The 25,028-nt window shown below is 46.0% G+C and overlaps 1 protein-coding gene and 1 pseudogene across 5 annotated transcripts in view; both read right to left on the bottom strand.

Annotated features, from left to right (window-relative positions):
• Nucleotides 1–3,165: 3,165 nt before the first annotated feature.
• LOC114230514 (U4 spliceosomal RNA) lies at nucleotides 3,166–3,338 on the bottom strand (annotated as a pseudogene).
• Nucleotides 3,339–4,647: 1,309 nt separating this feature from the next.
• The window catches only part of THAP4 (THAP domain containing 4), a 34,003-nt gene continuing 13,622 nt past the window's right edge, over nucleotides 4,648–25,028 (bottom strand). For 3 of the 5 annotated variants that reach the window (XM_054723094.1, XM_008138483.3, XM_054723093.1), the window contains exons 3-6: nucleotides 15,436–15,595; nucleotides 13,826–13,935; nucleotides 12,793–12,896; nucleotides 4,648–4,937 (exon numbers count right to left, since the gene is read on the bottom strand). In XM_054723094.1, the coding sequence (XP_054579069.1) occupies nucleotides 4,818–4,937; nucleotides 12,793–12,896; nucleotides 13,826–13,935; nucleotides 15,436–15,595 (494 nt within the window). In that variant the 3' untranslated portion in view covers nucleotides 4,648–4,817. The other 2 variants (XM_054723095.1, XM_054723092.1) reach the window with 2 other exon arrangements.

Raw genomic sequence — 25,028 nt, 5'->3', positions numbered from 1 at the left:
AAAAAACGAAACCAGACCTTACATCCCACTGCACCAGTCAAACTCCAAATGGACCAAAAAGCTAAATATAAAAAATGAAACAGTACTAGAAAAAATAAGTGAACTTCTTTGGAACTGAGGAGTGGGCGAAACACTCCCAAATAAGATTTAAAATCCAGGAACAATAAAAGACAAAATATATACTGGAAGGAAGTGTTTATAACATTTAACATTTTCAAATATATAACTTGAGACAAACCAATAGTGGATGTCAGGGACAATGACAGTGCCTGTCTAATGGGTGGGCACAGGGTTTTATTGAGGGGTGATAAATTGTTTTGGAAGTAGACAGGTAATTGTTGCACAACTTGCAAATAATACTAAATGACACTGAACTGCATAGTTTTTGGATACTTTAAAATGGATAAAGTGATGAACTTTATAACAGTGCGTTTTCTCAATAAAAATTGTAATTTAAATTAGGAATGTTAGAATTAATTTAACATTAATTAAATTAATTAAATTAATTAAATTAATTCAAAAGAGCTCAGCAGCTCCAAAAATCAAGAAGAAGAAGAAAAAAGGAATGCAAACCAAAACTACCCCAAGATCCATGTCTCATGGATCAGATTGGCCCAAATCCAGAACTGACCACAGGGGGTGGGGACGTGGCAAGCAACCCCACACACCCTGCGGGACGCGAAGTGGCGCCATCCCTGTGGGATAGGGGCAATCCCAATTCCAGAAATCTATCCCACGGTTTCACTGGCAAAAATGCAAACCCAGGCTATTCACTCTGACGTTCTGTTAGCACAGACTGGAAACAAAGTAAATGCCCAGAGTGAGGGGACCTGCTGGATAAACTGGCACACGGCTTCTCAGGGGCACCCTACAGCTGGGCTCTGTGAGGGGCAAAATGTACCTTAGCTTACCATCTTTTTTTGTTGTTGTTTGTTTTTGGTTAATCTTCACCGGAGGATATTTTTCCACTGATTTTTAGAGAGAGTGGCAGAGAAGGGGAAAGACAGAAATATTGATGTGAGAGAGACATCGATTGGTTGCCTCCCACATGTGCCCCAACAGGGGTTGGGGATCAAGCCTGCAACCAAGGTACGTGCCCTTGACCAGAATCGAACCTGGGATCCTTCAGTCCGAGAGCCGATGCTCTATCCACTGAGTCAAACCAGCTAGGGCAAACTTACAGTTTTGATTTTGACAATAAAGTAATATAGGATGTTTTACACAAACAAAGCTAACCTAAGAGAACACTCAATTTGTAGAAGTTAAAATAATCAAATTGATGACATAAACAACCAGAGAAATTGCTTATTCTAATTATATATATGAAAGAGAGAGAGAGAAACATTCATCAGTTGCCTCCTGTATGCACCCCGACCGGGACCAAACCCACAACCTGGGTATGTGCCCTGACTAGGAATTGAACCAGTGACCTTTCCATGCATGGGTTGAGCCTCACTGGCCAGGGCTCCAATTATATTTTAACTATATCTTTAATGAGGAAGGCATAAAAACAGTATCAAAAATATCAAACTTTAATCAGTAATCTTACTGTTAATAAGAATATTATTATACCAAAATAACTGTATCCTGTAGAATAAAGCAAATAATTTCAATGCTTTGAAGAACCAAGATTTTCATCTTAAAAGATGTAAAATGAAACATTTTAAGGAAAAAAAATTTTAAATCTTAAATTTTGAATTGGAAACAGTGTGGACACATACTTTTTTTTTTCTTTCTTAAAAAATGTGTATGCCACATGCCTAAGCACTTGAGGGTGAAGGGTCATGTAGCACCTTCATCTTGCATAGTTCAGTGAAAATAAATCAATTATAAAATGACTAGAGGTCCAGTGCGCGAAATTCGTGCACTTTGGCGGGGGGGGGGGGTGTCCCTCAGCTCGGCCTGAGCCCTCGGGGGATGTCTGACTGATGGCAGTTGGACATCTTTAGCGCTGCCTCGGAGGCAGGAGCTCCTCCTACCACCTGTAGGAGCGCACTGACCACCAGGGGGCAGCTCCTGCGTTGAGCATCTGCCCCCTGGTGGTCAGTGCACGTCATAGCGACTGGTCATTCCATCATCTGGCCAAAACGGGCTCTTTGACATCCTCAGAGGGGTCCGGGATTGTGAGAGGCGTGTGTGTGAGGCAACCAATTGATATGTCTCTCTCACATAAATGTTTCTCTCTCTCTCTCTCTCTCCCTGCCTCCTCCCTTCTGTCCACTCTCTCTGGAAATCAATGGAAAAAATATCCTCAGGTGAGAATTAAAAAAAATTAATAACAAAAATAAGGTGTAAAACTGCCATTCTCTGGAGCATTATCTCAATTAATTGAGATTTTGCTTCCTGGCAATTGATAGAGGTCTATGCTAGGAAAAGTCTACATTGCATGAATGGACTGTTTTGGGTGATTCTATTGACTCAGAGAGAAAAGTGGAGAGTGGAGAGAAAGCTTCCATCTTCGTAGAGAAATCTGAGCCACCATGAGCAGAATGTTGCAGAAATACGGATGGTAAAGGCCATTCTGATGACATCTCATATGGAAATGAGGGTCAAGTTCTTAGAAGCTGGAGGGAGGACGATGATTGCTATAAAATGGCAGAGCTCTCGGCTGAACTGCGTCTGTGGCCGAGATCTGTGGATGGTAGAACGTGTGAGTCATGAAACTGGCTATTTGGCAGGAAATTTCTAAGCTAAGTCAAAGTTTTGAAGGAGTCGCCTAATATCTCCTGAATATGATAGTAAAATGCAGGAAGAGAGAAACGACTTACAAACAGAATTGTTCCTCAAAAAGGAAGCAGACTGCCTGGCCAGCGTGGCTCAGTGGTTGAGTGTTGACCTATGAAACAGGTCATGGTTCCATCCCTAGTGTGGGGAGTGCAGGAGGCAGCCGATCAATGATTCTAACTCATCATTAATGTTTCTATCTCTCTCTCCCTCTCTGAAACCAATAATATATATATAAATAAAAAAGGAAGAAGACCTTAAAAATCTGGAAAATTCTCAGCCTATCCACATTGAAAGTAATGAGTAAGCTTGCTCTGAGGAATCATGACAGGTGCGCCCAGATTTGATAAGGAGATTAGTATTAATTGGCCATCTCAAAGAAGTTAGGGTGATTTTCTACAACCCTGGGGAAATTAGCCAGCCCCCTACACAGAAGCCAGGGCCTATAGTCCAAGTCCAAGAAGAATGACTGAAGGCATTTCAGAGAGCATGGGGTGCCCTCCCCTTACAGGCCCAGAGCGAAAGGGCCTGCTATTCATTTTTTTTTTTTTTCAATTAGCAATAATCGTGCCTCAGATAAATCTCACTGGCTACGATAGCCACTGCACAATGCTCCCCCACGTACTTGAGCCACCCCTTTAGGAGGCACAGGCTGTACACATTGGTGGCATGTGTATGAGCCATGGGGGCTGTTACCTCCCCCTAGAGTTTGGAAGTTGCAGTGGTGCAGGGGCTCATGACCCAGGCAGAGAGCCAGGCCCTACATGGGTGAGGCCGCTGCAGAGAGCTCCCCACTAGGATGACCCAGGTGGATAGAGCCACTGGTGTGTTACTGCAGCACAGGAGGGACCTCTACCCCAGGGGGCCCAGAGGCAGACATGAGGACAGAGGATTATTCTGAGGCCTTAAGGTTTTGGTTTTGCTCAGGACCTGTCACTTCCTGCCCACCCCTTTGGAATGGGAATGTCCACCCCATGCCTGTCCCAACACCTTATTTTGGAGGCACATTCCTTGTCTGGTTTCACAGGTTCACAGCCGGAGGGCTATGCCTCAGGATGAATTGTACCTGAGTTTCTGCCGCACCTGATCTGCTCAAAGTGCCCAGCTTCCCTGTGCTCCTGGCACCTGGGGAACCAGCAGAGTTCCTTAACCGCTGGCCATGCTCCTCCCATATGACAGCTCAGCGCCAGCCCTGGTTCCTCCTCTGAGCTTCCAGGTGTGTCACCTGATAATGCCTTTTGTCCTCAAGCCACCACCTGGTAATGTCTTTTGTCCCCAAGCCCTGGTAGGATGCAGCTGCTCTTGCAGGTGCTAATCTCTCAGCTGGAGCACTTCCTTCCACATGTGTCTGTGCTCCTGGTGTGGATTCTGATACCCTGGTGTGTTAAGAAAATAAACAGCTTTGTTTTTAAATGCATATTGAAGCATTTAGGGATCAATGACATTATGTCTGGAATTTGCTTAAAAATACTCTAGCAAAAAGAAGGTGGAAGAACAGGTGAAATCACTGGGACGGAAAAGCTGGAAGGTGTTAAAACTGGGTGACAGGTACACAGGTCAGTGTATGTCTGCAAACTCATAGTCAACAAAGAAAGAAATCCTAGTAATATTATATTACAGAGTAATAAAATAAGATGTACATAATGACACTAATTTCACAACTACCCTCTTGCCTTGGGAACACCCTTTGTCCTTATGGAAATGGGGTCCTCAGGCTCCTTTAGCTCATTAAAAATCACAGCAACCCTTTCTGTCCCGTCTTTGTCTTTAGCTTATGATTGACCACTCTACTTAAGGTTTATACATATTTTAGAGCTTGTAAAAAATGCAGTCTTTTTTTAGGGAAAAGACTCTGGAAAACAGTCACCATCAGATGAGGAGATGGACAGTCCACACACATGATAATATCAAAATGCTCAGCCATAAAAATAAAGGCCTTTTATTTGGTTTTTCTATGCCATTACAGGAACACGGGGCAATACCCTTGATCCCCCTGGGAGCTGCAGCCACACCCACACTTGCTGCTGCGGCGTCTGTGAGAAGCCTAGTGTCACATCCTGACACACATGGCCAGGATGAAGCTCTGCTCTGGGTCATGGGGTCACCTTCTTGTAGGTGATGTGAAGATGCTGAGTCATGGGTTGGGTAGTGGTTGCCATGGAGACTGTCTGTTCAAGTTTGCCTTCAGAATTCAGCCTGAATTTTCGGGTAATCTGAGCAGAACAAAACAAATACAAAACATCTTAGTTTTATCTTCCAAAGATATAACAAATGCTTGAGGTCTCACCACAGGCCAAGTGTTCCTGCAGGGGCTGCGACAAGTCACCTTAGTTGTGAGTCAGATGACAAACTCTGCCCACAGAGCTACAGCACTTGCCAAGATCTAGGTGTCCTCGCCTTTCTCTGTCCCCAGAAGACCATGACTTGGTCCCTCCCATCTTAGGGTACTTAGAAGCCATCTTCTTTTTCTGTCAGTAAATTATACACTTGATCAGGCAAAAGGTGACCTTCCCACTTCACTCTTCAGCTTGCACTGATGTCACACATGTTCCTGGAAAACTTAGTAGCAGCACTTAGGAACAAACTATGGCGGCTGTTCCCAAAAAGGAAGCCTGTAGCAAGCAACCTGTGAGAAAACCTTTTCTGCCTGGGATGTCTGCAGAGTGAGGAACCGCGACAACTGTTGAGAGATACTTCGGATGGTCACCCTTTCTAGTGTTCCAGAACATCCTGGGGGTTCCAGTAGCACATGAAATAGGAGTGTCGCTTTGAGCTGCAGACAACTGTATTGTAATTGGTCAACCCTCTGGCAGAGAAAAAGCCAGATTTTAAAGAGTCTATTTAAAGGAATCAGAGAGTCACCAAGGCTGCAAGGACCAAGGTCCCAGAGAGAAGGGAGTGCAGAGGGGAGACCCAACGTGGCTCCATTACCTGCCACTTCACAGTTCTCTCTCTGCACTGCTGCAGTGGCTTTTGGACACACCACATGCAATCACACCCAGGGACCCAGCGAGCCTGTCCCTCAGGCTTCAGCTCTGTCTGTTTGTGCCAAAATCTGTGAACACCCCATAGCAGCCACCTTGCTCCAAAGCAACTTGGCAGCAAGAAGCAGGTGAGCAAGAGATGGGGAGACAGCCTGGGAGCAGTCACTGTGGCTGAGACGCTGAGGCCACCTCTCCCTGGGTCCCAGGAAGGAGACAGTCTTGGGAAAAGCAGGTGAGGGGCTGCCCCATGCCCCCAGCCCCAGCTGTGCACACTCGCAGAGCGTGGCCTCCTGAGCACTGTCACCCCATCTCAGGGATGGCAGTCAGCTGTCCAGTGGCTGGCTCAGTGCCAAAGCTGGCAATGTCAGTGCCTTGCACAGGCTTCCCAAAAGCCACTTGTCAGTGTCAGGTCCTTGGGACTTTGTATCCCTTTGAACTTCCTTGTGCTATTTTCCTCTTCAAACTGAAGTTATTTGGAAAGATTTAAACTTGAGGCAGATGTACACTGCATCGCTCAGGCTCAACAGACCTCTTCTGGTGCCCGTGGTTCCATCCATCAATCCAGTGAGGTCACTAACAATAACTGTGGGCATCCTGAGACTGCCAGGGGTCCATCTGAGCCACAGACTGGTCCTTATTTCAATAAGGTGGGGCTGGAAGCAACTGTTGGCCTTGCTGACTACAAAGCAGAGCTTGTGCAGGCTGCTGCGAGCCCACATTCTGGAGAGGCCGCCACAGTGGGAGCTCTACTTCTCAGACAAGCGCCACTCCCAGCCTCTGACACTTCAGGAAGACAGTCCATCTCTTTTTTTGGGGGGTAGATTCACTGGTACATTAACGTGTGAGAACTGGTATGAGTGATGAGCAGTTAATTTGCTTAAAGTGTAGCTATCATCACAATATAAGCAGAAGGGCATTTCTGAAGATTCCTGGGTGGAGTAATGAACACAGTGCTTAAAAAAACGGCACTGGGGAGAGATCAAAGGTTGTGGCCACAGGGACCTGGCAGTGTGGCTGTAGCCTGCTATCACTGAGGAAGAAAGGGCAATTCTCTGTGACTCATGGAATGTGGGAGGTAACAGGGAGGAGGAGGTCAAAAACAATTCAAGGCTATGAGCCCTTGTTCATTCAGCTCTAATTCTGTGTTCAAGACCCCAGGAGGGCTTTGCTATTTAATTCAACAGAGATGGTCCTTATTTTTAAGACATTCTTAGCTGTCCTAGTTGGTTTTCAACAGGTTGTCAAGACCATTCAATGTGGAAAAAGACTTTCTTTTCAACTAACAGTGATGGGAGAACTGGATATTCACACACAAAAGAATGAAGTTGGACCCTTATCTAATAGTATATACAAAAACAATAACTCAGATCAAAGACTGGAATATAAAAGCTAAATTTATAAACCTCTTAAAAGAAAACATGAGCAAAAGCTTCATGACACTGGACTGGGCAACGATATTTTGTAACACCAAACGCAGTCAACAACAGAAAAAACAGACAAACTGGACATCATGAATATTTTAAAAATTTACTCTATCGATAGTGCCTTTTGATATATAAATGCCAGCCCACAGAATGAAAGAAAATATTTGCTGGTCAAATACCTGATTGTAGAGGTAATATCCAGAATACATTAAGAACTCTTCCGACCCAACAACAACAAAAACAAACAATCCTGGCCTGGCCAATGTGGCTCAGTGGTTGAGCATAGACCAAGAGGTCACTGGTCCGATTCCTGGTCAGGGCCTATGTCGAGGTAGCGTGGGCTTGACCCCCAGTAGGGGGCGTGCGGGAGGTGGTCGATAGATGTTTTTCTCTCATCATTGATATTTCTTTTCTTTTTTAAAAAAAATATTTTTATTGATTTTAGAGAGGAAAGGAGAGGGAGAGATAGAAACATCGATGATGAGAGAGAATAATTGATCAGCTGCCTCTTGCACACCCCTATTGGGGATCGAGCCCACAACCCGGGTATGTGCCCTTGACCAGAACTGAACCTGGGATCCTTCAGTTCGCAGGCCGACACTCTATCCACTGAACCAAACTTGCTAGGGCTCATTGATGTTTCTATATCTCTCTCCCTTTCCTTTCCTCTCTTTCTAAAAACATATTAAAAAAAAAAAAAAAAAAAGAGTCCCCAACAATCACCAAGATTGCTGGAATTTCATTGTAAAAAACAAGCAAACAAACAAAAAACCCCAAATAACCCTGTTCAAATATGGACAAAGGACTTGAACAGACATTTCTGCAAAGATACATGAATGGCTAACAATCCCATGAGAAGATGCTCAACAGCACTGATCTTGGGAAACACAAATCAAACCACAGTGATGCCTCCTCACTCATCAGGATGGCTGCTATCAAAACCCCAGAAAATATCAAGTGTTGACGAGGACGTGAAGAAACTGGAGCCCTGTGCACATGAGATGGGAATGGAAAATGGTGCAGCTTCTGTGGAAAACAGTATAATGATTCCTCAAACAATTAAACACAGAGTTACCACATGACCCAGCAATTCCACTCCTGAATACAGACTGAAAGAATTGAAATCAGGGTCTGAGATATTTGCACACCCACGGAAGCGATCCAAGTGTCCATGGACGGAGGAAAGGTTAAACAAAATGTGGTCCATTCACACAAGGGAATATTAGCCTTAAAAAGGAAGGAAATCCTGCCATGTGCGACAACATGGATGAACCTTGAGGACATTATGCTGATAAAATAAGCCAGTCATAAAAAGACAAATATTGTATGATTCCACTTATATGAGGTACTTAAGAGTCGTTAAAATCATAGAGAGAGCCGAAACCGGTTTGGCTCAGTGGATAGAGCGTCAGCCTGTGGACTGAAAGGTCCCAGGTTCGATTCCGGTCAAGGGCATGTACCTTGGTTGCAGGCACATCCCCAGTAGGGGGTGTGCAGGAGGCAGCTGATCGATGTTTCTCTCTCATCGATGTTTCTAACTCTCTATCCCTATCTCTTCCTCTCTGTAAAAAATCAATAAAAATATATTTTAAAAAATTTAAAAAAAATAATAAAAAAAAAAATCACAGAGAGAGAAAGTAGATGGTGGCCGCCAGGGGTTGGGGGAGGGGAGAAAGGTGAGTTATGGTTTCATAGATAGTGTTTACAAGAGCTATGGGGATGGATGGTGGGGATGGCTGCACAACAATGTGAATTATAAAAATCACTGAAGTGGACACTTGAAAATGGTTGAGATGATAAATTTTTTGTTATATGTATTTCAACTCAATATAAAAACATTGAAAAAGAAAAAACAGTTGGGTGTGCAATAAACTCAAAGGCATTGTTGCCAGCAGATTCGTGCTATGAGAAACACTGTTAATGCAGGTCTTCAGGATGAAGGGAAATAGTACCACTGGAAACTCAGATTGACAGGAAGGAGGCAAGGGCAACACAGAGAGAAAATAAATGGATAACTATAAGAGATTACTTCCCCTCATTATAATTTGTTTGGAAGTCAGCTGACTATTTAAAGCAAAAGTAACAATACCATGAAGGTTCCTAGTGTAGTGTGTTTGTATGTCCATCCCCCACATGGACCAGGTGTGGTGACAGCAGCACAGAAGGAGAGTAAATGGAGTTACAGAGCTGTGAGGTTAGGACCTGTGAAATGGAAAGGGGAACAGCTGCAAAGTGAGCCCAGGATTATCCAAAATCAGGTGGGAAGTGGGAATGTAATGGTATAACACTGATTATAAGTTAAGATGCAGATAGCCTGAAAGCAGCCATTAAAAAAAGAGTTAAGAAGCTAACAGAAGAAATAAAACAGAATGCTAATAATATTTAACCCAAGAGAACATAGTAAGGGTCAACCCAAGGGGAAAGATAAACTCACAGGGAAAGGCCAACCCAGCGGGGGAAGGTCAACCAGGCATGTGCGACCAGCCTTTGGTCAGCCAGGTCACTGCAGAATGGAGCCGTCCCCTTGTCCCCGCCTCCCACAGGCCTCACCTCTGCCTACTCCCTCCTTTTGCAGAAGAGCACTTTTTGTTTAATTAATAAAACCCAAAGTTAGTTCTCTAGCGAAAATAACCAAAACCCTGATAAAATAGGAAGCCTCTGGCAAGAAGAAAAAGAGAAGACACAGAAAATCCAAGGGGACATATGTGTCACTTCTCCAAACTCTGAAAATCTTGGTACAAGGAGCCGTGAATTTACAAATGAAGTGAGGTAGGGCCTGGAGACGAACAGCGGAGGCAGAAGCAGCATCCAGGTCTGGGTCCCTTTGCTCCCCAGTGCCTGGCCCAGACATGTTCCCAAGGGGGTCACCACTTAGTCCTGTGGGGGCCACCCTTGCCAGGGGGCAGAAACAGCTAAGGAGCTTTATGAATAACTGATACCAAAATGGACAACATCTGAGAAAATTATTTAATTCATTATAACTAGTAAAAGTGATCTTCAAACATGACTCAACATTTAGAGTTATTAATATAATTCACTGCACTGACAGCTTCAAGTGGAAAAAACACAGAATCTTCCCCAAAGAGGCTGCAAGAACATTTGAAGAAACTCAAAACCCTTTCTTGAAAACAATTCTTAGCACACTAGAAACAGGATCTTCTTGACCCGGCCACGGCCTCCAGCAAGCCTCAAACAGGGCTGTGACACAGCAGTACATCAGGAAGTCAGGCCTGAGGTCAACAGGTTCCCCTGTGACCCTGGCAGTGCCATGCCCAGACCCGGTGGTCAGAAACGGACAGATGTGACTTGGATGGACAGAAACACACAAAAACCATGTGTTCCCTTATAACCACCAACAACCAGTTAGAAGATGAAATGGAGACAACCGTCTACACACATAGCAACAGAAACTATCCGGCACTTAAGGCTTCACCCTACCACAAAATGGCCAAGACCTATATGATTTAAGTGATAAAGAAATACACTTTTGATATCTACTGAACATACCACACTAGACCTGAAATCACTGCAGCACACCATCACGCTGCTGTATAGCACTACCCATGGAAAGACTCCAGTTCTCCCCATTTAATTCGTGTATTCACGCAATCTTGATTTATATTTTATGGACCTAGACAAGCTCATTGAACAGCTTATCTCAATGAGGAACTGCTTAAGAATTAACCAAGAAAAGTTAGCATTTTTAAAAAAATCCTCACCCAAGGATATGTGTATTTTTAAAATATGTTTTGATTAACTTCTGAGAGACGAAGGGAGAGGGAGAGAGAGAGAGAAACACTGATGAGGTAAGAAACACCGATTGGCCCTAACCGGTTTGGCTCAGTGGCTTGCGGACTGAAGGGTCCCAGGTTTGATTCCAGCCAAGGACATGTACCTTGGTTGCGGGCATATCCCCAGTAGGGGGTGTGCAGGAGGCAGCTGATTGATGTCTTTCTCTCATCCGATGTTTCTAACTCTCTATCCCTCCCCCTTCCTCTCTGTAAAAAAATCAATAAAATATATTTTAAAAGAAAAGAAAGAAACACCGATTGGCTGCCTCCTGCATGTCCTGTACTGGGGATTGAGCCCGAAACCCAGGCATGTGCCCTAACTGGGAATTGAACTGGCGACCTCCTGCTGCATGGGTCAACACTCAACCAACTGAGCCACACAGGCCAGGTGATGTGTTGTTTTTTTAAGTTGATTTTTCGAGAGAGAGGAAGATAAAGAGAGAGAGAGAAACATCTATCGGTTCCCTCCTACATGTGCCTGAACCGGGGATCAAACCTGCAACCTAGGTATGTGAATCAAACCCAACACCTTTTGGTTTCATGGGATGTCACTCCAATCAACTGAGCCACACCGGCCAGAGCTAATTAAGAAAATTTAAAAAATCAAGAACTTTCCCTAGACATTAAAATATAACAAAGTGGCTGAAACCGGTTTGGCTCAGTGGATAGAGCGTTGGCCTGCGGACTGAAGGGTCCCAGGTTCGATTCCAGGTCAAGGGCATGTACATTGGTTGCGGGCACGTCCCCGGTGGGGGGTGTGCAGGAGGCAGCTGGTCGATGTTTCTAGCTCTCTATCCCTCTCCCTTCCTCTCTGTAAAAAATCAATAAAAATATATTTAAAAAATATATATATATAACAAAGTGTGGTAACTTTAAATTATTAGATGACTTTAAATTACTATTGGGAAAGTAGACAAAAAGAAACAGACCCCTCCCCCTATTTATGGGGGACGTGGCTTGAGATAGGCATGACATTTCAAATCTGTGGGGTCACCGATCATCCATCTGAGGAAAGTCAGAACTATACGTTGCATTCTGTAAAAACAAATCTGAGAGAAACTAAAGGTCTGAGTGTAAAAAGGAAAGCTACAAGAGTACAAGAAAATGGAAGAATAATTTTATCATTTTGGAGAAAACAACTTTCTGAGCATGAACCCAAATCCACACACCACAAAGGAAAAGACCCCCAGAGGCAACCACAGAAAAGCTTACAACCTGTGGGTAGAACACATCATAAACCAAAGTCACACAAGCCACCAAATGGGGAAATGCAGACAATAGATTAATATCCATAGTATATTAAAAGCCCCCATAAATCAATAAAAAAAATGAAAGCCCACAGAAAAACAGGCAATGACTTTAAACATCAAGTACACAGAACAAGAAATACCAATACGAGTGTGGGGAGTCCTCCCTCTCATTAAGTTAAACTTAAAACACGAATGAGATGCAATCTCTTCTTTATCAGATTAAATTCATAAAGTTTGAAGATACATCATATTGATAAGGGAGTAGGGAACCAGGCACTCATGCAATGCTGGCAGGAATTCATTAATAAAAGAATTTATTTGTATCTATCAAAATTTTAAATGTACTTATCCTTTGATCCAACAATTCAACTGGGAGAAATTTATCCAACAGATGTGGATATATCTGCAAAAGTGGACAACACAAATGGAAAAGGATGCTTTTGACAGAAAAACAAGGAACCTGAGAACCTCCCTGCCCACCAGCCAGGACATGTAAGTGAGGAAGAATGATGTGCCTTGGAGACAGACAGGTCCCCAAGACAAAGTGAGAAGTCAGAACAACGTGCAACCAATCCTGCTTACACCACAAAGCGATGTCTGAGAGGGATGACAGGCTTACCTGCTCCACGTGGGGCTCCTTGGCAAAGGAGATCCTGGCGATGGAGTGGGATGCGATGCACAGCTCCTGCCCGTTCACCTCGCCCTCCTCCACCTCCACAATGCCTGCAAGGGAGGACCATCAGTCCATGACAGCCTGCCATGGGCTCTTGGCTGTCCATTTTGCATTCATAGATTGTACAGACCTGAACTCTGCAGCCATCAAGGCCACAAGGCCCCTTGTCTGCAATGAACCTCCTGATATCAAGAGGGGAAAAACACAACTCCTCTTACTAGTACAGCCAGTGCAGGTGATCTACAGAGGGTCGCCCTCTCCAGGGGTGCCCTGACTCCAACTTCCACCCGCCTTCCCCCCGCCTCAAATAGGTCCCCTAGGATCTGAGAGGAGGGAAAGGTGGCCAGGGATGGACATTCCTCTGGATGCCCACTGACTTGCAGTCCACCAATGTCCTGGGCTCCATTCCAGATTGGGCTGGTCCTAACTGTCCACCTGCTTCCAGGAAATGAGACTCACCTGAGCCAGTGAGCAGGTAAAGGTCAACAGCTGGGTTCTGTGTAATTTCTAATTGATGAATCTGGTAAGCTATTTTAGAATGACCTCGTTTTAGGGGCAAAGCAGACTTCCAGACAAGAGCTTTCAGACGGACAGTGAGCCTCCCTGGTCTAGCTCTCTCCCTAGGGCCGCGTCCCCATAGGAAATACCTGTCTGTAGCAGGATTCTGGGAGCCGGGGAGTGTGCTGTCATTGAAGGAACTCAGGTGAGAAAAAAATCAGCCTATCCTCACAGAAACACTCCCTTACCACCTCCTGTGGACCTCAGAGAATGCAGACAGGACCCCACCTGCTGGCTCCCCACCTGCAGGCCCCACTGCACTTGTCCTGATGCTTCCTGCCCTGAAAGGCACCCACAGGATTAGGTCTGTGTCCCAACTCACCCCCACAAAATGTCTGTGAGCAGGGACACCGGAGCGACTGAAAGAACAGAGGCAGACGCTACCTCACCCAGGGCCATCTGGCTGGCTGGCAAGAGGTACCTGTGTTCTGGGCGCTGACGAAGGCCACCTTGTTGGTGTCGGGTTCTAGCCGGATGAAGCCGCACTCTCTGTGCATGGGCTTCCTTGTGTCCGGGTGGAAAGCGTTGAATCTGCATGGGAACCAGGGGGTGAGGACAGGGCAGAGGTGAGGGTAGGAATGCAGGGCCCTCAATGCAGGCTTTGTGTCCATCCTCCCCACTTTATAAGGCCCCCACTGAGCACAAGGTTAATACACTTCTCGCTCACATGGAAAGACACTTGAGCAACCACATTCGTGGGCTGTGGCCACCAGGTGCATTAGGGGTTCGACCTCTAGCCTGGAAGCACCCCCTGGAACCTCCCCACACGCACACTCCGCTTGCTTGGCACCACCTCAAGGACAGCCAACATGTTCTTTATAATTGTGGTTACCCTTCCCAAGGCTCTTTCAGCCCTGCACCTGACATGCTTCAGGCCTCAGCACCAAATCCCACCCTTGCACCAGGCCTGCCCTCCCCAGAGCTATCATCTTGCCTTGGACACCCACGCATCTACACGGTGGGGAAAAGAACAGGCCCTGAGTCAGGACTCCACTTCTTATCAATCAACCTGCATCATGATGCAAGTTCACGGTGATGGAAGAGACAGCTGCGCTGACAATTCTGCACTTAGACTCTAACAGAACTTTGCCAGCACTGCGAGCTGCCGTTGGAATCAATCCCTGAACAGGGCAGCGCTGGCGGCCACAGCACATGCCCTCTCTCCACAACCCTAATGAGAAATACACTCTAGATCATAGTCTAACACACTCACAATTCTATTCACCAAAACAGATACTTTGTACTGTAGTCACAAAATTATCTTTGGGTTGTAGCCCACTGTTTAACAAGACTGTTTTATACTGCCCGTTATTTTTTGTTGTCCAGAGTTTCCTCTTCGGCATTATGTACAGAATATTACTTTGCCCTCATCCATTCAGTCAATAATACAAAAAGGTAAGAGATACTATTTTTAAAAGCAAGATCTTCTAAATCCTTCTGAAGTTTCTAGGCATGACATAAACAGAATCAAGTTAATTTAATAAGATTCTTAATATATAATTAAATGTACAGCAGATATTGGGGAAGGGCAGACTTTTACTTTTTATATTTTTTCATTGCTTAAACTTTAAAAACTGCGTGTTATCTCTGAAATTAAAAATAAAAATATTCTCAGCCACCTCCCCTGGTTCCCTTCTATTTAGCCACCCGACACTATAACCTGCCTCCTGTGGTTGGGGCTGGGGTGAAACGCACACAGCTGGAAGAATTCTGCTTTGTTGTCTAATAAGAACCTGAGAACCACAATATTAACAGCTCCTTTGAGAACTCAATCAACTAAGGGGTAAGTCTAAAAGAAAGTCAAGCTCTCTCCTTTTTAGTAATATTGGGTGAAGGGTTTAGTTAAGCACGAGCACTTATTTTGTGTTTGGGGTAACACGCCTGACATCTTGCCAGCCCAGCATCATCACATACACATGAGCCAGAACGTCCTGTCTCTGGCCACCACATGTTTCAGCTGCAAGTGCAGGGAGCCTCTCTGGGACATGCCCTTCCCACCTGGCATTGTCCAGGAGACTCGGGCGCACTTACGAGAAGTTGAGCATGGGCTGGCCCACGTGGGAGATGTGCACCTCCTCCAGGTACTGGAAGGGCTGCAGTGTTGGGAAGGTCCCAGCTCCCGGCGGGTCTGACAGCCAGGTGCCCAGCATCCAGGACAGCGGCTCCACCACTGGGTTCATCTTGGGAGACTCTAAGGACAAATGGAAAAGACAGTCAGTGGCTCCGTTTCCACTGGTCTCCTTCTGACCAAACCCTGCTGAGCTTTGTGTGGAAACACACTCTGTCAGTACATGCCTCGTAATTTACAGCAGATCCTGCTGATTCTAAACATGCTACCAGCAACCTGTCAAGAGGGGGAGAAAAAGGCCAAACAATGAGTAAATGTCATCTTGCAGATCAGTGTCGGAATGTGGCATCTCCTACATGAAGGGAGACCAGGAGATCCATTGAAGAGATAGGAGTTCTAGAAGCACCTTGGTCTCTGAAATTATACAACCTTTGGCCATAAATTGGAAGCAGCCTAGGAGAATAATATCCAGGAGGAAGGGAAGTGAAGGGCTCTGGAGCTGGAGAAGTGTCCCACCAAGGATGAGACAACTGGGAACTGAAGAGGAGACTGTGTGGCCAGCTGGTGGCAGCCCCAGCCTGAGATAAGAACATAATGGGCAGAACGGGGAATGGCACATAGACTTCTGGGCCCACAGAGGGCAAAGTGGCAGCCTGAACAGGAATGGGGGTAAAAAGCCATTCCTTTCCAATTTAGCAAGCTCCCTTTCAGTGTTTCCTTTTCAAATTGCCTACAGAAAGTTCGACAGTTGAGGATGGCAACAGTAGAACTTTGGCCAATAATACTTTCATAATCCTATATAATAAAAGCCTAATATGCTAAGTGTCTGGTTCCACCAATCAAAGCATAATATGCCTATGAATGCTAAGGACCCTCAACTGCTCGCTATGACATGCACTGACTATCGGGGGCAGACAGTCGACCAGTTGCTATGACATGCACTGACCACCAGGGGGTAGGCGCTCCGACTGGTAGGTTAGCTTGCTGCTGGGGTCTGGCCTGAGCGAGATGGGCTAGACATGCCCTGGAGCCCTCACGCGACCCCTCCCCAGCTGGCCAACCTCTGGCCTGCACCCTCTTGCAATCCGGGACCCCTCGGGGGGGGTGTCTGAGAGCCAGTTTCAGCCTAACCTGCAGGCCAGGCTGAGGGACCTCACTGGTGCACAAATTCATGCATCGGGCCTCTAGTCAATAATAAAAATATTTATAAAAAATAAAAGATGGAAAATTCTATTTTTGTATATTTCAACACATTTTTTAAAAAAAGTTGTGTAATTGCCAATAATCTCAGACATTAAATAAAAAGGCAACACTACAAAAAACTCTATGCCCATAAATGTGCAATTGTAGATGAAGTGACCAAATTCCATTAACATAAACCACATAAATTTATGTAAGAAACAGTTGTATCTCTGAAAAATAAATCAAATTATTAATAGAAGTCCTTCCAATAAAGAAATAAATATGCTCAAATATTTTAATTGGTGATTTTGAATAAAACCCTAAGCGGCTGTTACAACCCAATGTTCTGGTCGACCAGTTACTATGACGTGCACTGACCACCAGGGGGCAGACACACTCAATGCAGGAGCTGCCCCCTGGTGGTCAGTGCGCTCCCACAGTCAACCTCCCATGCTGGCCAACCTCCCACAGTCCCTCCCCCCAGCCGATCCCTCCCTCCTGGCTAAGGCTCCAAGCACTGGAGAATCTGGGTCCGGGAAGCCTGTAGGAGGAGAGCAACCCTGATTGAGATAGAGTAGCAGCTCGGAGGGGGCAGAAGGCGCAAGGCAGCAGCTTAACTGCAAAGACGTAAAGTGAGCACCACCACCATCTTCCTCTGCCACCGAACCGCGCGTGCGCACCACTTGCCCTTCTGCACCCATCAGCTACTTCTAGCTCAGCCCCATGCCTTTCCGGGCTACCAGCCGCTGATTGGCTAGCGCTCCTACGGCGGTGTGCCATCATTGGCCAAAGTTAGCTACTTAACATGCTTGGGGGCAGAGCCCTGAAAAATGTGTGACTGAGGTAGAGAGATAACCTGTCTGTCTGTCAGCAACTCTGCCCTAGGGAGAGTGAGGCGGCCTGAGTGCGGGCAGCAAAGTAGAGCTGTATTTCCACCTCAGAGCATAGCTGGTGTTCAGGCCATTTTGGGGCGCTCTATGGTCTATGTGTGCCGCTACCTCAGCACATCTACACAACTAGATCGGGGCCTGCTGGCCAACCTCCTACGGTCCCTCCCCCCAAACAGCAGGCCCCGATCGACTCCCCCCCTGCCCTGCACGAATTCGTGCACCAGGCCTCTAGTTAGACAATAAAAATTTAAATCAGAATGTCAGTTACAGTCTTTGATGCAGCTAAGGAATAAAAGCTTCAGAATCAAGAGTTCTAGACTAGAAGCTGCTGCTGATGTTTGTGAGCTGCCTGTTATCTTCCTCTCCACAGGAGGCAAACAGCAGCCAGCTAACAAAAGCTAATAAAAGACAAATGTCCCAGCCCACCATGTGGCCTTACATTCCAGTGAGGGAAGACAATACACAAAGAAATAAGGAAGAGGAAGAATTTACCGTACATTAGGTGACAAGCCGGAAAGGGAAATGAAGATTGGTGAGGGTTGCCCTGACCGGTTTGGCTCAGTGGATAGAGCATCGGCCTGCGAACTCAAGGGTCCTGGGTTCGATTCTGGTCAAGGGCATGTACCTTGGTTGCGGGCACATACCCAGTGGGGAGTGTGCAGGAGGCAGCTGATCTTGTTTCTCTCTCATCGATGTTTCTGACTATTCCTCTCCCTTCCTCTCTAAAATATCAATAAAATATATTAAAAAAAAAAAAAAAGATTGGTGAGGGTTTAGAGATCTTACTTAAGAGGGGCAAGGCTAGTCTCCGAGAAGTGTGCGAGACCATTTTGGGAAACAGTGGACTGGGCAGACATGCCACAGACACAAAGGACCTGGGTTGCCCAGGCTGGCCTTGCTGAGAAGGGCTTTGGCCTTGACTGAGCAGACAGAGCCCTGGAGGTCTCAATGGTGCCAAGATCGCTGGTCGAGCAGAGTAGGTACAGCTGCAACAAGCAACTCGTGGCAAAGGAGGGTGGCCTGGGCAGTTGGCAATGGTGGAGGTGGAGGTGGTGGAAAGGGCCAGATTCTGGATCTGATCTGAAGGCACAGCTGGCTGGACCTGCTGATGGCTCGGACATAGGACATGAGAGGGAGGGAGAGGAGTCGGAGGTTTATAGCCTGAACAACCGAGAAGACAAGTTGCCACTGACTGACATGCAAGACAGGAGCTGGGTGGTTTGAAGCTTGACACTAATGGCAACAGTCAGTCAGCAGGACAGTCCAAGCCCAAACTCTCAGAATAAATAGAAATCAGTATGTTGCAGACAGACAGCTGTGGTCTTAGAGCATCTTCCCATCTGGCAGACTTCTGCCAGGTTCAGTGCAGCCCTGAAAACACATCTTTGTAGACCTCAGGCTTTGTGGAGGTCAGGCCGACTAAGTCAAGTGCAGCACAGAGCGGTCAGAACCCGCAGTCACTGCCTACTCTGCTCCTGACCTCAGGTCCTGCTCAGCACACATGAAGCATGGCCTATCTGACCAGGAAAGCCAGAAGCCAGGTGCAGGGCAGCCTAGGATCCCAACCCTGCGGCTCGGGGGGCTCAGCCAAGGCGGGGCTGGCAAGAGCCTGGCCAACTCAGCACGCTGGGCACAAGGATGTGTGACATGGAGGGGTCCATAGTCAGACCTGCTGCTCCACCTGGAGCTGTGAACTGAAACCCCCTTGACCCCCAACACACCTGAGCCCTTCAGTGAACACATTAAATGTGTCTTCCTCTGAAGGAGAAGTTAGGAAGAATGTCCATGGGCCCCTCTACCCACCCTGGGTACTAGTGTAATAAGGGAGGGGTGTTTTTGATGTTGTTTTAATATATTTTTATTGGTTTCAGAGAGGAAGGAAGAGGGAGAGAGAGATAGAAACATCAATGATGAGAGGTAATCACTAATCAGCTGCCTCCTCCATGCTCCACACTGGGGATCGAGCCTGCAACCCAAGCCCACAACCCAGGAATGTGCCCTGACGGGGAATCAAACCATGACCTCCTGGTTCATAGGTTGATGCTCAACCACTGGGCCACACCGGCCAGGCTGATTTCACATTTCTGGATCTCAAGGTCAATGGACAGTTATTCTGGCCCAGAGGGTCTGAGTGACTTCTTATATAAAAATCGTCCTGGCCTTAGCCCGTTTGGCTCAGTGGATAGCGCGTCGGCACGTGGACTGAAGGGTTCCAGGTTCGATTCCAGTCAAGGGCACATGCCTGGGTTGCAGGCTCGATCCCCCCACTGGGGACGTGCAGGAGGCAGCTGATCAATGGATGAGGTCCTCTCTCATTGATGTTTCTATCTCTCTACTCTCTCCCTTTCTCTTTCTCTAAAAATCAATAAAACATATTTTTTAAAAATCATCTTGTTAATATGATGCCATGTCAAACCAGTGTGCTTCCTTTTCTTAGATTTTCTGAGTATGTTGATCCTTTCACCTGGGCAAGACACCAAGACCTTGGGATGAGCTGGGCCAGCCCCTAGTAGGAACCACGCAGCTGCATTGGCAGACCCCAGACATAAGCGGGGAAAGTGGGAGAAGCTGAAGAATCCCCAAAGAAGAAAAAGTGTTAATCAGAGCACCACCAAATGAAACCAAAGGGGAAGGGCACTGCTGGGAAACATGACACGGGACACTGAGCAGAAATGAGTTCAAGAGGAGGAAAAAGGTAAAAGAAATGAAAATGAAATTATAAGGATTAGAGACCCTCACACTCCACTGTTGGGAAAAGTCTGGTAGTTGGTTCCCCAGGCTGAGCCGGAGCCAGGACTCTGCAGCAAGCCCACCTGAGACCCGAAAAAACACATCCACACACAACACTGTGCACGAGTGTTCACAGCAGCATCACAACAGCCAAAACACAGAAACAGCCCAAAGCCCTTTACTGGACAGATAAACAATGGGGCCAACCACACAACCAAGTGCTACTCAGCCACAGAGAGGCACAGACACTTACTAAGACATAGCAAAGCCTTGAAAACGTTGTGCTAAGGCAGTGGTCGGCAAACTGCGGCTCGCGAGCCACATGCGGCTCTTTGGCCCCTTGAGTTTTTAGCAAAGGCCAGCTTAGGAGTACCCTAATTAAGTTAATAACAATGCACCTACCTATATAGTTTAAGTTTAAAAAATTTGGCTCTTCAAAGAAATTTCAATTGTTGTACTGTTGATATTTGGCTCTGTTGACTAATGAGTTTGCCGACCACTGTGCTAAGGGAAAGAAACCAGGACATTAAAGGCCTCGTATGGCCCAACTCCATTCATATGAAAATCAGAACAGGCGAGGCCACAGAGCAGGAAAGCAGGACAGTGGTTTCTCAATGGCGACTTCAGTGGCAGAAGACATCATCACCACACTTACAAGATGCAGTGATAGAAAGTGAGCCACGGATTCTACAGCCACCACAACTTCCTTTACAGGCAGGCCACAGACCTGTGCTGCCCAACAGGCCTCTGGGGACACATGTGAGCACTGGAAGTGTGGCTGGTCCGCTGAGGTATGCTTTAAGTGCACAGCATGCTGGGTTTCCAAAACACAGTCCAAAGAAAGAACTACAAATACCTTAGTAATTTTAAGTATTGGTGGGTTACCTGTGAAAATGATGTTTTAGATAACATTGGGTTAAACAAAATACATTATGAACATTAATTTCACCTGCTTCTCTCTACCTTTTTAATGTGTCTCTTAGAAAATTTTAAGTTACACAAGGCTCAGGGACTGAAAAGCAGGGTAAGTGGCCACAGCCATGATGGATCGACCTCAGTCACCAACGGTAGGGAGTCGGGTGGCCACGGGCTGATCTGTGGCATTCGGGACCGGGCGAAAAGGTGTTTTATTATCATAATAAAAATAAGAGTGGGGTGGACTAGTGATAAAAAAAATTTAAGTTACATATGAGCTTATGCTATGGACAGTCTCAACATTCAGGGAACACAGTTCCTGTGAATTGTCCCTGAGGATGTTACTAGAAGGCAGACTTCACCAAGAGACAACAAAAATGATGGCAATAGGAATCACAGTAAGTAAGTACTGAATACATTCCACAGAAACACACACGTTGTGTCTCAGTGGTTGAGCGTCAACCTATGAACCAGCAGGTCATGGTTCGATTCCCAGTCAGGGCACATGCCCAGATTGCCAGGTCGATCCCCAATGGGGGCATGCAGGAGGCACCTGATCAATGATTCTCTCTCATCATTGACCTCTCTTTCTTTCTTTCTATTAAAAAAATATATTTTTATTGATTTCAGAGAGGAAGGGAGAGGGAGAGAAAGATAGAAACATCAATGATGAGAGAGAATCATTGATCAGCTGCCTCCTGCACACCAGAGGCTCACTACTGAACTATGATGGCCGGGCTCAACATTGATGTTTCTCTCTCTCTCTTCTCTCTCTCTCTCTCTCTCTCTCTCTCGCTTTCTCTCTGAAATAAAATAAAAATATTTTAAAAAGAAAAAGTACAGGCACAATATAAATAATAAGAGCTAAGCACAACCACACTTGAACTCACATAATAAAGAAAAAGCTTTTCAGATGGATCACAAAGCAAGACACCAACTCCTGTGCTACGAACAAGAGAGGCACTAAATCAAGTGACTCAGAAAGGTGTTTCAGAAAGTGGGCAGACACATCAGGAAGAAAGCAGGGTCAAGCACCTACTGTCAGGTAAAACAAAGTTTAAGCCACACAATGGCTGAAGGGACTGCGATGTGAGTGCTCGTGCACCAGACATAGCAGCAGCATTTAGGTAGCGGAAATTACTGAAGAGATACACATTGACAGAAAGAAGCTAAAGGAAATATCAATTCATGTCGATATCCAAGTGAATAAAATACTAAAATACCTATATAGCATGATAAATAAGGCACTTCTGATGGATACACAAACTTTGTAGCTGAAAACTAGAGGATACTCCTTTTCTTTTTAAAATACATTTTTATTGATTTTAGAGAGGAAGGGAGACGGAGAGAGAGACAGAAACATCAATGATGAGAATCATTGATTGGCTACCTCCTGCACGCCACCTACTGGGGATCGAGCCGGAAACCCAGGCATGTGCCCTAAGGTGTCTGCACCAGGACATCTAATTACTCTGAGAAACACTGCACATTTGGTCCTGGATTGCTGTTACTTGCTTTTTTTTTTCTTTTCAAAAAAATATATTTTATTGATTTTTTTACAGAGAGGAAGGTAGACAGAAAGAGAGAGTTAGAAACATCGATGAGAGATAAACATCGATCAGCTGCCTCTTGCACACCCCCTACTGGGGATGTGCCCGCAACCACAGGTACATGCCCTTGACCGGAATCGAACTTGGGACCCTTCAGTCCGCAGGCCGACGCTCTATCCACTGAGCCAAACCGGTTAGGGCTGTTACTTGCTTTTAACTGGAAGGAATTTTAATCTGAACAGGACACCAGGACTGGCAGTAAGTAATCAACAGGCAGGTGCGTTCCATGACCCTCGCAGCAGTGCCCACAGGTTCCTCCACTGCTCCAACCTGTCTGGCCGCATCTTTCCTTGTTTTCACTGAAGCTTTGAGGGAGGAAAACAACCAACAAAATAATTCTAAAATCCAAATGTCAGGTTACGTGAGCCTGTCCAATTTCATTAAACTATATCCTTAAGACTTGTGTATTTTACCTACATAAATTATACTTCATTATAAAAATAAAATGAATTTTAAAGTCAAACAAATAAAAAGTATAATAATAAAGGACCTAATCTATTTGCCACTTTCAACCTCTTTAAGTAAATTCGACAGGCTTTTCTATGCATTTTTTCTGGATTTCATTTTTCTTTTATTAAAGTCAACCAATATGCAAAAAAATTTAAATTTTCTCCAAGAAACTTAAATTTTCATTTTTTGGCCTGAGGCAGCAAAAGAAGGCTTACCCATCCCTAAATTTTCTAAACTCCGGAACACCGGCAAGGTTCTTCAAGGTTGTTTTCTTCCAATTGACGGGAAATGTTTGCACCTGGCTGTTAAAGAGCTCGGCAGGAAGTGAATGCCAAACCTAAAGAATGCATTCTGGGAACTGTAGTTCCCTATAAAAGATGACTCCTCAAATCTGAGAGGGAAGGTGGGGGGAGGGTAGGTGGGTGGGAAGAGATCAATTGAAGAACTCGTAGAACCTGTACACATATATGCATAACCGACGGACACAAACAATAGGGTGGCGAAGGCCTGGGGTGGGGCAGACTAGAAGGGGTCAATGGGGGAGGGACATATGTACTACTTTCAACAATAAAGATTTAATAATAAATAAATAAAAGAAAAAAGATGACTCCTCAGAAAAAAATGGAAGACAAAGACAGACCTGGAGATGACCGAGTCCTAGAGCTGGGAGGAGAGGTCAAGTTGAATTTTATGAAGGTCAGTCAGGCCAGAGAGGTCACATGTCTTGTGTGGAGGATGAAGGGGGACCTCCACCCTCAGCTACTTCCACTGACGACAAGAGGGAAATGACTTTTTCAACAGGGAAAAGGTCAGGCAGCCAGACACACAGCAAAGCTGCTTCTTTCTGAACAGTCACTCCGGAAACATGTCCCTTTCTGTCTCCCAGAGTGCTAGCTGCCCACTCCTCCTGTCTTTTCAAGTGGACGCTCAGAGACTGCTCTGTCTCTTGGCAAATGTATCAGCGTACGGGCCCTGGACTCAATGACAGGAAATACTTACTGAGACCTAGAGACAGACTTCTTCCTGGCACCTCCCACCCTCACAGCGCTCTGTGACAACAGTGTTTCCCACCCCAGCACACTGGAAATGATACTAACTGCAAAGCATAGCAGGGTAGGGAGAGCCAAGAGTGCCTGCTGCTTGCCTAGCACTGGCCATCCCCAGTGGAGAGGACACTACCTAGCATACTACCATTGGGAAGAGTTTGGGTCCCACTGGCATGGCACAACAGGTAAAGAAATAGCAAGGCCCTCGCCTTATCACCCGTTAAATGGAAAGGCATCACCACAGTTCTTATAGCACAGGAATGTGCAAGTTATTAATTCAAGTTCTGCTGCTTCAATTACCAGCCATGTACATGCCAGACACAATGTGAAGCCCTGGACATGCCATCATACAGTGTTCTGTCTTTAAGGATCAGACAGTGTGGCCATTTGTAGTGTGTTTTTTTTTTAACTGATTTCAGAGAGAGGAAGGGAGAGGCAGAGAGAGACAGAAACATCAATGACTAGAGGCCTGGTGCACGACATTCGTGCACTTGGCAGGGGGGTGAGGGGGGTCCCTCAGCCTGGCCTGCACCTTCTCACAGTACGGGAGCCCTCAGGGGATGTCTGACTGAGGGCTTAGGCCTGCTCCCCGCAAGCCGTCAAGATGGACATCCTTAGTCCTGCCACTGCACTTGCCAGCTGTGAGCCCAGCTTCTGGCTGAGCAGCGCTCCCCCTGTGGGAGCGCACTGACCACCAGGGGGCAGCTCCTGCATTGAGCATCTGCCCCCTGGT

This window comes from Eptesicus fuscus, chromosome 11 (assembly GCF_027574615.1).
Source record: "Eptesicus fuscus isolate TK198812 chromosome 11, DD_ASM_mEF_20220401, whole genome shotgun sequence".
Lineage (NCBI taxonomy): Eukaryota > Metazoa > Chordata > Mammalia > Chiroptera > Vespertilionidae > Eptesicus > Eptesicus fuscus.
This window is presented reverse-complemented; position numbering and strand designations above follow the sequence as displayed.